Source organism: Erpetoichthys calabaricus, chromosome 4 (assembly GCF_900747795.2).
Source record: "Erpetoichthys calabaricus chromosome 4, fErpCal1.3, whole genome shotgun sequence".
NCBI classification, from domain to species: domain Eukaryota; kingdom Metazoa; phylum Chordata; class Cladistia; order Polypteriformes; family Polypteridae; genus Erpetoichthys; species Erpetoichthys calabaricus.
Window position 1 is genome coordinate 120,505,431 of NC_041397.2, and position 10,840 is coordinate 120,516,270.

Here is a 10,840-nt window from a genome sequence, read left to right on the forward strand (position 1 = left end):
GTATCCCAACAGATGCACCATATGTTATGACCACCCCAAGAGGCAAGTGAAAAGGTCATCAGCAGAAGTTCAGACAGTCTTCAATTACTGTTAAGACAAACCATTATCATAATGATGATTTACTTCCCAACATGTTCTAGATAGAAACTTTTTTTTTTTCTTGGGATAGTGTTTAATGCCAGACACACAAACTGCTTCTTGAAGCACTGCATGGTGGGGAGCGGAGTCTAGGACTTAGCACTGTGCAGCAGATTAATTTTCTGGTAATTTTGTTCAAGTTACATAGTTCATTGTTCAAAGTTCTTTATTAACACATCAAGTCACCAACAAGCAGATACTGTAGCTAACCACTTATTGTTTTTTTAGTTATTTTTCCTTTCTCATTTTTACTACTGTTATGCTCAGAAGGATCACTTAAGGAGGTGCTGGAAAACAAGAGTTTTAGTTTTTATGTTTTATATGACCTAGAACTGCATGGCCTCCAGTCGAAATATGCTTGTCACACGCCTGACAACCCAGTGAGGCTATAGCATCATAATCCTTTCAGATTTACAGATGTAAATAATTGAATTTCCTTCACTAAACCTTTATTGAGAAGCATATAATTTATTTTAGTAAATGATTAACAGAAATTTGTGTACTGGCAGCAAGTGTCTATTTTGTTTACTCTTGATTTTTTCACATTAAAGCTACTCGTGTACATGTAGGTGTTATTCCACGATATAAATAAAGAAATTCTTAGTTTGGTGCTCCCCTTGTTGAGATGTGCTAAACTAGTTTAAGACTCAAATTTGTGATTAGTCCTAAGATTTTTTTTTATATTAATTTACCAATTAATTGTAACTGCAGATGGAATACAATTAAATAGCATGGAGTTTCATATATTACAATTGCCCTTCTTTAGGTTTACTGCCTAGATACTGTAATCCAAGTACTTTTAATTATAGATGTACAGCCAGATAAATTCTGTCCTGGTTGTGCATAATGAGTATTGTATTGCTAGACTGTTGATATTGTTATTATGAAATCATTGTTTTTCCCTTTCAGAAAGAATTTTGGGATGAATACATCAAGAATCCAAATAGTGGGAATGGCCCGGATTCACAAGGGAATCGTTTTCAGTCTGTCTACCTGATTGTGCCCTTGTTGGCTGGTTTGCTTGTGATCTTGATAATGCTGGTAGCAATTTGGAGGTGTCACTCACGGAAGCTTTTTCAAAGAGGATCAACATTTAGCCAGCGACGGCAGCAAGCAAACCAAATGGATCGAAATCTGTCTTTGGTGGCCATTGACCAAGTTAACATTCCTTATCACCCCGACTCATCCCCTCAGTCAGAGATAAGTGGCAACAGTGGCATGACTTTGGCTTACATGGGTGTTGACCTTGGTCCCACTAGACTTTCTGCTGGGGATCCACCTCCTTCATATGAAGAAGCCACTGGGCAGACTGATGTTCAAATAGAAACTACACATGCCCATGCAGACCCTCCACCTCAATATGAAGAAATAATGTCCACAAGTATGAGCTCCAATGTCATTATGAGCAATGTTAAGTAACCTGACTGTGAACCTCTTTTCAAGAAGCCATTTTTGCACACCTCAGCACTAATCACATTTTCCTGAAATATTGGAACCTTTATGCAATATCATTCTTACACAGGTTAGGTCTGTTACTGTGCTAAGTGGAGTGCTGTGACCTTTCAGCGGGGCTAAATGGTGGCTTCAGATAACCTAATCTCATTCGGTTGGCTCTATACTTGTGTAATTTTAGATGCCAATGAGATTTGCAACATAGTAAGAAAGATCACTGCTGGAATGTGGTCTTTTGCTGGGCAACCTAAAAATAGAAGGGTGTTCAGTTTTTTGTTTTAAATCTACTTTGTTACTTTTGCAGAGAAGAAACAGAAGTAATTTTACTTGGTAGCAGGAGGCAATTTTAGATAACTATATTTGTGGAAATCAGATTTCAGTTTTTCTTAAGTATATAACGTCATATTAAAAGAATAACTCCATAGATTATGGTGAAGATCTCATGTTTTTAATTTGTGACATGCATGTAGGGAAATATAAACTAATTGTGATTAGTTTTGATTTAAAAGTGTTGAATCTTTTAGTCTAGTTTTATTCAAACATTTAAGTATTGTATCCAGTTTTTTATTTTGTTTATATTATCATATATAAGGTCATACATTCTTTATGATATTAAGAATATAATCTCAGATGTTTGTGTTGGATTTTACATTGAAATTAATTGACAAGCTAATATCTGAAGAGTCTACAAACATAACAAATGTGCTTTTGATTGAGCATACTGCCTTGCCTCAAGTGCAAGTCACAAAGATAAATGTGGTCTGGTAGGTGATGGTAGTCATTAGTAAATTTATAAAGCAATAGTCATTTTAATTTTTGACCATTGATTAAGTTCTTCATCAGGTCATTACTCTCTAGTTAATACCATGTGTATAAAATTACCAGAAGAAAGGAAAGAACTAATCAATTCAAGTTAAGTCATATAATGACCAGTTTTGAGAAGTTTGCCCTAATCCTTGTCCGGACTGCTGTTTTTTTAGTTTCAACTCAAAATTTCAGTAATTTTAAGCAGCCCCCTTGAGTTTCAGTGTTAAAGTCATTTTAAATTATCTTGTTTGAAATAATGAACAAAGCTGCACTCAAGAAATAAAGGTAAGCGCCAACTGTTACCTTGACATAATCTGTGCACTCTAGCCAAGATCCACATTTGTCATGTCTAGTTATTAGTTTATTAATAATAGTACTAGTAGTATTTTCACATGCATAGAGTACAGCAAATTTTTTACCTGCATGTCCTGCCTATATGTATTATGTCACTGTTGCGTCAAAGCCAGCAGACATAAGAGACTTCCAAGAGCTTGCTTTCTTTTTTCAAAGACCATAGACGGCAGGTTTATTAATAGAAACTTTACAGGATCTACTGTTTTTATTTCTACTCAGCTATTTAACTAGCACTGAATTTATACTTTTATATTAATTGTTTGCTTTTCTACTATTGGGTTGGTTTTTTTTTTGGCTAGAAGGGCCCAAGTATAAAATTATAACAAACAAAGATCGAACAACTGTTCAGTGGACACAACAGTGAGTTTTTTTTTTCTTCTATATATATCATCATCATCATGATCATCACAGGTTTAATTGTCATTTTCTTGGTTCACCTAGATTAGTCTGCAGCCACCCAAATCTTTCTCGTCTATTATCAGCGGTCCTAGGCATCCTTTGGGGTGGGACACTTTCTTTAAATATCATATAACATCACTGCTAACCACTTTTTTTTTTTTTTTTTTTTGTCCTCATCACCAATAATCCTCTGCCCTTTACATGCTCCTTATAAAATATCTAATGATATGTGGAGCAAAAGTACATCCTGCTACAGACGTGATCATTTGTACTTACAAATTTTCCATAGAGTGAACACAGTTTAAAAAAGAAAATGACAAAAAACCAAAACTTTAAAGTTAAAAAAATGTACACCACTGAAATGGAAAAAGTGCTGAAAGGAATTACTCGCAAATCTGATTGATAAGCTCTGACATGACCCAGTGGAGGCAAGATGACAGTTAAAGAGATTTCGACATAAAAGTCTAGGAAAAACATGTACTATTAAGTATTGTATGAGCTGCCCACTTAAAGAAAACGAAGTAAATGGCATTGATGTCCAAGTATAGGTACATTTTACATGTATGTGTTTTATCATTGGCTTATTTTCATTTACTGAATATAATCCTGCTCATATTAAATTGCTTAATGCTTTAAAACATATAACGGTTAGGTGTGAAAAATAATCTACTTGGAATGGAACTGATGAGGGAAGGAAAAACAACTCAGTCTTTAAAAAGTACCTACAGGGTTCATGCTACAGACCTTATAGACAAAGATTTGTGGTGTTTTGAGGTTTCTTTGATTGAGCAACTCTTTTTCTGGGCAATAACCTCTGAAATAAAGTTTCTCAATTCTCAAGTTTTTGAGAATGAAGGGGTCCTAAATGAGTGAAAACTAAATATTTACAGTTAAAGCATAATAATTGAATGCCTCAAACCCTCAGTTTTTTTCTTTAAATAGTGGGTGAAATCTGAGGTCTCTTATTTAAATAAAGTGACAGGGTGGTGCAGTGACTAGCTCTGCCCCCTCATAGCTCTGGACCTGGTTTTGAGCTCTGGCCAGGCACTAACCCTATTTGGGATTTTGTTTCCAGTGTCAGTCTATATTTAAGAATGCACTGTGGTGAACTGCCTGGCATACTACCCAGAAATGGAGTTTGTCTTGCTGTAATTGCTGCAAATATAGGCTCTGGGTGTAGACTTTATGATTTTTTTTTTAAATCCTTAAAAAAAAAAAAAAAATGACAAAGATATGCCTTTTGTCAATATTTAGTACAGAAATATGCAACCTACTTCCAGGAATAGCCACAGAACTTCTATTTATCTTGGCACATTAATAATTCAGAAAGAAATGAAACAAGCAAGATCTTGAATGGATGGGGGTGAGGGAGCTCTTTCATGAGCTATTATTTTGAAGCTGACGTAGACATTTAAGATGTATGTTGACTTACCCCACTTAATTCTTATTTTAATGGATGCCTGACATCACTGTAGCAGGCTAAAGATTAATAAGTTATGAATTGAACACAAATTATAATGTTGGCATATCTTCCAGAACTTTTGAATCATAGAAACTAAAACTGTATACTTGTATAAGATCTAAATATAATGTTTTTGTGACTAGCCAAAGCAGGTGTGCTGTATGTGAACTAAGCTAAGTAAAGCAGGTGAATCAGATAGGGTCCCCTTGGTCATCCCTTTGTGGCCCACAGAAACTTGTTAATAATGACGGGTACACTCGCCTAGACTTTATCACCTGACTGTGCCACTCTGCTTTTGACAAAAGTCAGACAATTGTGAAAAAGAAAATGCACAACAACCACGCATTCCTAAGCACAGTGGGGCTTGTGGTTCAAGATCAGAATATAGGTGGCTGTGTTTTGAAATGAATTGTTGTAGTCTTAGACAGAACTGTTTTATTAATTCCTTGAAGGAATAAAAAAAAATATTTAACGCTTAAGAATTCATGCTGAAACAAGTCTTTTAATTCCCTAATTTGTTTTTTTTTCCTAAATTAAAGTTTAAACATATAAGTAAACCCCTTCTTTAATATAAGCTATTACAATGAGCTCTCAAGCGTGGGTGAGGAGAATGCCTGAGAGTGTCCTGGATTCAAATCCCACATCCGGTCATTATCCATATAGAGCTTGGATGGTCACCCTGGGTCTTGAATGGGTGTTTTTTTTGCCCATATCCCAAAGACCTGCAGATTAGATTAATTGATAATTCAAAACTGGCCCTATTATGTTCCCTGTTTAGTGCTCAGGCTGCAATGCTCCTCTAGACCTAATTTGGATTGTGTGGTTTTGACACTTTTACATTATGCCATAGAGACATAAATGATTCAACTTTTTTTTCGTATGTACTTTTTAAAACAAAATCTTCTTGGGCCTTATTTGAACAATTCTTAACTTTCTTAATCGGTGCTGTGATAAAAGCGTGCAATAGACACATATAACTTTTTTAGTTTGATTAGTGGAGGTTTGCAAAATTAGAGGCAGTGTAGGTTAAATATATTTGTTTTTACTGATCATTTTCAGATGATTTCATTGTCTCTTTGTTGCTGGAATCAGCACTTGCTTCCTAAAGAGTATATAAAAAATATGTAAATAATTGCACTGTAAGTGGAGTAAAACAGTGGTGCTGAGCACTTTTACTTCACAGCTCCAAAGTCCTGGATTCAAATCCTGGGCACTATTAATGTGTTGCTTACACATCCTAACAGTTTCCTCCTGTATTGAAAGACATGACTGTTAAGAGATCTGGAAACTCTAAATTGAAAGAGTGTGTATGTGAGTGTGCCCTGTGGCAGAATGGTTCCTCTTCTAAGGTTGGTTTCTACCGTGTGCCCAGTTCTGCCAGAATAGGTGCTACTCATCTCAATCGTGAACTGGAGAATTAGGTTACAGGATAGATGAATGAGTTGTAAGCTGTCTTAGGCAATAATCTTTTCCAGTAGGATTGAACATTTTGGAATATAGAAAGATGCATTTTAGGTTGGGCTTTGCTAACAGGTAAAACACTGAGAGCAGCCCTATCACTTTTCTTCACCATCTTCATTTCCTCTTAATTGCTGCTTCACTTTAACTTTAACCCCCCCAAACCAAAGGGCATATTCTAGGTCTACATAGTTAAATGTTAACATGTTGTAGTATTTTTGATACAATATCCTATTTACACCTTGCTAAAGAGATTGGGGGGAGGGGTGATATAAATTAAGACATAGTAATATAGTTATGTTTTTGAGATTTCTGTTGGAATGAATACCAATAAGCAGGATACTTGTAAATGATGTATTTGCCTTGTTATGTGTTGTTTAATTTACTTTCCACAAAAAAAAAACACTAAACCACTGCTGTTGTGGCTTTAATCACAATGTTTGTTTTGTGTTGCATGACAATATAATACCCACAGTTCTGCATTTTGTACTTTTTCATCATTTTCATCATCATTACTGGTTTCAAAACCATTTTCTGAGTTTACACAGGTTAGCTAAAGAAGGATGACATCAGAAAAGGTGCCAAGCCTTAAACATTTCTGCTGCAATACTCCCTTGTTGATGTGCATTTCATATTTATCACAGGATACACAAATTTGTAATGGCACAAAAATAATTACAGCTTCTACAGATTGTGTCTGAAAGGCAAGGATGCTGAGCAAATGAGTAATGCATAAATGGTATACAATAAGATTCATTTACACTGGTTACACAAGGTCTGCTATGTGGGTCAAACACATCGAGATATCGGGGTGTCTGCTCCAAATTAGCAATAGTTTTTTGTAATCATTTTGAAGCATCCATGGGAGTAATGGATATCTATAAATATATCAAGGATTTATTTTCTGTTAATCATCAAATCACATATTTTTGTAAACTGTTCATTTTCTGAGACCAATCCACTAATTATATATTCTTTACTTGTGCCAAAATTGGCACATTAATTTATGAAAAATTTAAAATGGGCTTCACTCTTAATTTTAACATGCTTTCAACCCAGTGAGATTTCAATTTCCTTACTGGATTTAAAAAACTGTTCAAAGTTGTTTTCTTATTAGCTTGTTTGGTTGTTTTGCTTTTAAAAACAAGCTTCACCTTGTAAGATGATATGTAACATTTTCAGTGCACTGAATTAAATGTATCTAACCAAAAAGCAACATTCTACTGAAAAAATATTGAGATATATATATATTTATATTATATAATATATATTATATAATTAATTTTATATATTATATATTAATTATATATACAAATTGAGTTAAATATTAAATGTGGAAAAAAGGTGCCTTTGTTAAAAGGCTTGAGTATTTGCAGGGATGTTGGTGTGTAGTAATTTGTAGGCTGGAATACAAGTGTGGCTTCATTTGCTTGAGAGACTCCTGGTGTGATATATTAAAAATTATATATATATACATATATATATAATATTAAAATTATAGTTTTTTGTTTTTTTTCTTATGTGTAATTCCCAATATGCAGTTCATGGAAGTATCTTTAAGGGAAATGGGTAAGATGACCAATTTCAAATAAAATTCCTCACAACACTGTGGTGCCTTTTAGGTGCCAGAAAAGTTGTACCCATCATCCAGCCTCTACAGATATGTGATAGTGGTGCTGGATGTGCAAAATTAAGTGGTGTTGGTATGCAGTGTACATTATATTGAAGATGAAGGGAAAAAGGAAAACTGCCACCTACACACTGCAGGGATCTGAGCACAAGTTTTAGCACCATTTGTTTTTCAAATGAAGTTGTATTTATTGAGAATTGTTTTGTGAAGTGCCTTATTTCATAGACTAAACCTCATTTGTAACAACAATATTTAAGATCTACCAAAAATATGTTGGTTTTGGAAAAAGTGCAGCGTTTGAATCAATTTTAATAAAACTTTGTTTTGCAAGTACAATTAAATTTGTTTTTTTTTTTTAACTATACAGTATATAATAGTAGTGTTACATGTAAAGAGTACAGTGAAATTTTCATATTTTATGTCCAAACTAACATCCAGCACTTGCCACCCATTACTTCATGTATCCCCTTACCCCTGTTTCTGCCTATTAGGCTCTGTTTCCACATCCTGAAACCATTTGGAAAAAACAATGAGGAAAATTCTAATATAGTATGCATCCTTTACTCCTGGTTTTTATGCTTCATTTACCCTTGAGGTTTGAATTTTGATATTGGAAAAATTATAAAAAGTAATAAAAATGTAAATGTCTGTGTAATATATTGTGTGTGATATGGAAAGAATGATTTGGAACCAGACCCAAGAGTCAAATACTATCCATGATGTGCCTTTTGTGAACTTGGTGTTTCTACTCTCATGAGTTTTGGCAGGTATATTGGTTTCCAGCCACATTTCAAAGATGTGGATATATTGACCTGGAATGATCTGATGTCCTGCCCAGGGTTGTTATCACTCAGTCATGAAATCACCCTTCTTCTTTTTGGCACTTTTTTTCCCTCTTGGAAATATAGTCCATAATATTTTAATTTGTCATGTGCCCATGCCAATAATCAGGGGCCTCATGTATAATGCCATGTGTAGAACTCACACTATAACATGGCGTAAGCACAAAAGCGGGAATGTGCATATGCACAGAAAAATCCAGATGCAGGAATCTGTGCGTACGCAAACTTTCACGTTCATCCACTACATAAATCCCGATCAGCGTGAACAGTAATGCACATGCACGCGCCTTCTGTCCCGCCCCAACTCCTCCCAGAATTATGCCTCTTTGAATATGCAAATCGATATAAATAGCCTTCTGTGAAAAGACAATGGGAAAAGCATGGGGGAAAATAATAAGAATTTCAGCGAATTCCAAGTGGAGGCAAAGGAAAAACGTACTATTTGTTGGTTTAAACGGTATAATCAACAAAAGAAAGTTGATCGAGTGACATAGTGTCAGAGAAACTCGAAAGCTCAAGGGCACAAAGTCGCACAGTGCCCGAAATAAAAAAGAAGTTGTCACATATAAAAGTCGGCGTGAAAAGGCGACTCGCAGCGGACCGTCTCGAGTGTCGTATGAAAGCTTATTAGGGTGCAGAGAAAAAAAATAGGAACACAGTGGGGGAAAAAGCGCGAAATGTCAACTTTAATCTCGAAATTTCCACTTTAATCACGTAGTTTATTTTGTCATTAAAGTAGAACATCATAAACGTCATCTTAAAATCGTTTATTTTACTACTTTCTCACTAGCACGTTAAATGCTTTGTTCTGTGTTTGATCTGTGTACTCTGTATGTGTGAATCACTACGTGCTTCCGTTCTTTCTTTCTCAGATAGGACATAGAATCCATTACATTCATGATATTACAGCTCTCTGAATAATTAAAATACTGAGATGTATACATGATATCATTTTCATGATGATAAGAATGAAAGCATGTTATTAAACATGGGAACACGGTGGAGCAGTGATTGTTCATATCTCACGCAAGAGGCTTGCTGCGCCATGTGCGACCTTCGATGAAATCATTTATTACAGAAGTACTGTCTCTTTGAAACGTACTAACCTCCAATTCCTGTCCTTCCTTTTCTTTCTCCAAATACCCAATCGCCACACAATCAGCTCTGTAATAGACGTTAAGCCATCTGTAAGCTTAGAACGCTGATTCTTCAAAACTTTTAAGGAACATTGAAATATCTTCGTAGTACATGTTTAATTATTCTATCCATCTATCCTTCGAGTGTTGCGTCAGCACCAGCAATAATACAGTGCAAGGCAGGAGCTATCCGTGAGCTAGCTAGCGCTGCGGCACCGTGTCCTCACATGTTTAATTACTAACAATACAGATTATTTAAATGAAGTTAAAGTTTTATCTGTATACTATAAGCAACATATTTTTCTGCATTTCATCTTAAAAATGATATCGTCATCATACGCACTTTATAAAGTGGCGCAGGTTGTGCAATATTATAACTGTAGTGCAAGTTTACAGTGGGGTAATTGTACTTATAAGTACAAACAGTTCTACAAGGAGCACTTGATGGACTGATTGAGTGCGTTTATAGTTCTTGGGATGAAACTGTTTCTGAAACGCGAGGTCCGTACAGGAATGGCTTTGACGCTTTTTTCCTTGGCTGAGGTAGTGTGTGCTTGAAACTGTATACTGATAATTCTCTTTCAGATCAGCTGCTGCTGTTATTCCCCACTCAGATACAGTGATATAAATACTCCGAGTGATGTAGTGAGAGAAATATGGAAAAAGATGATCCGCTGTGGCAACCCTTAACGGGAGCAGCTGAAAGAAGAAGAAGAAGATGCAGTGAGCGTAACGACGCTAAAGCAGTTATGGTATTTGGAATACTATGGCTATTCACTGGACCATTATATTGCTACAGGTTAATTACAATCAGATGCATTACACTAATAAACAATACGCAGTTAATTTCAGTGTATTTATAAAGCCGCGTCAGGAATGTGGGCCTAAGAAAGAAAGGGTAACCACATAGGAACAGTAGCACTGCTTTGACACTGGGTGCCGCCAGTCTGCAAAACCGAGCGGAGAAATTGCGTACGCCAGGGTATGAGGTACCGTGGAAATGTGCGTGACTTTACGCCAAGTTTAGGTTTTATACATCGCGATTTGAGCATGGAAACGTTCGTACGCAACATTTCTGTGCGTACGCACCGTTTATACATGAGGCCCCAGATGTTTACTGACATGAGGATAACTTCAGAACACTACTGATGTTAATTATTTA

At 35.5% G+C, this 10,840-nt stretch overlaps 1 protein-coding gene across 3 annotated transcripts in view; it reads left to right on the plus strand.

Moving 5' to 3' along the window:
- The window catches only part of prrg1 (proline rich Gla (G-carboxyglutamic acid) 1), a 91,812-nt gene extending 84,491 nt beyond the window's left edge, over positions 1 to 7,321 (plus strand). For all 3 annotated transcript variants that reach the window (XM_028799721.2, XM_028799722.2, XM_051926136.1), the window contains one exon: positions 1,048 to 7,321. In XM_028799721.2, coding sequence (XP_028655554.1) covers positions 1,048 to 1,557 — 510 coding nt within the window. In that variant the 3' untranslated portion in view covers positions 1,558 to 7,321. The remainder of the gene's footprint in view (positions 1 to 1,047) is intronic.
- Positions 7,322 to 10,840: the final 3,519 nt, after the last annotated feature.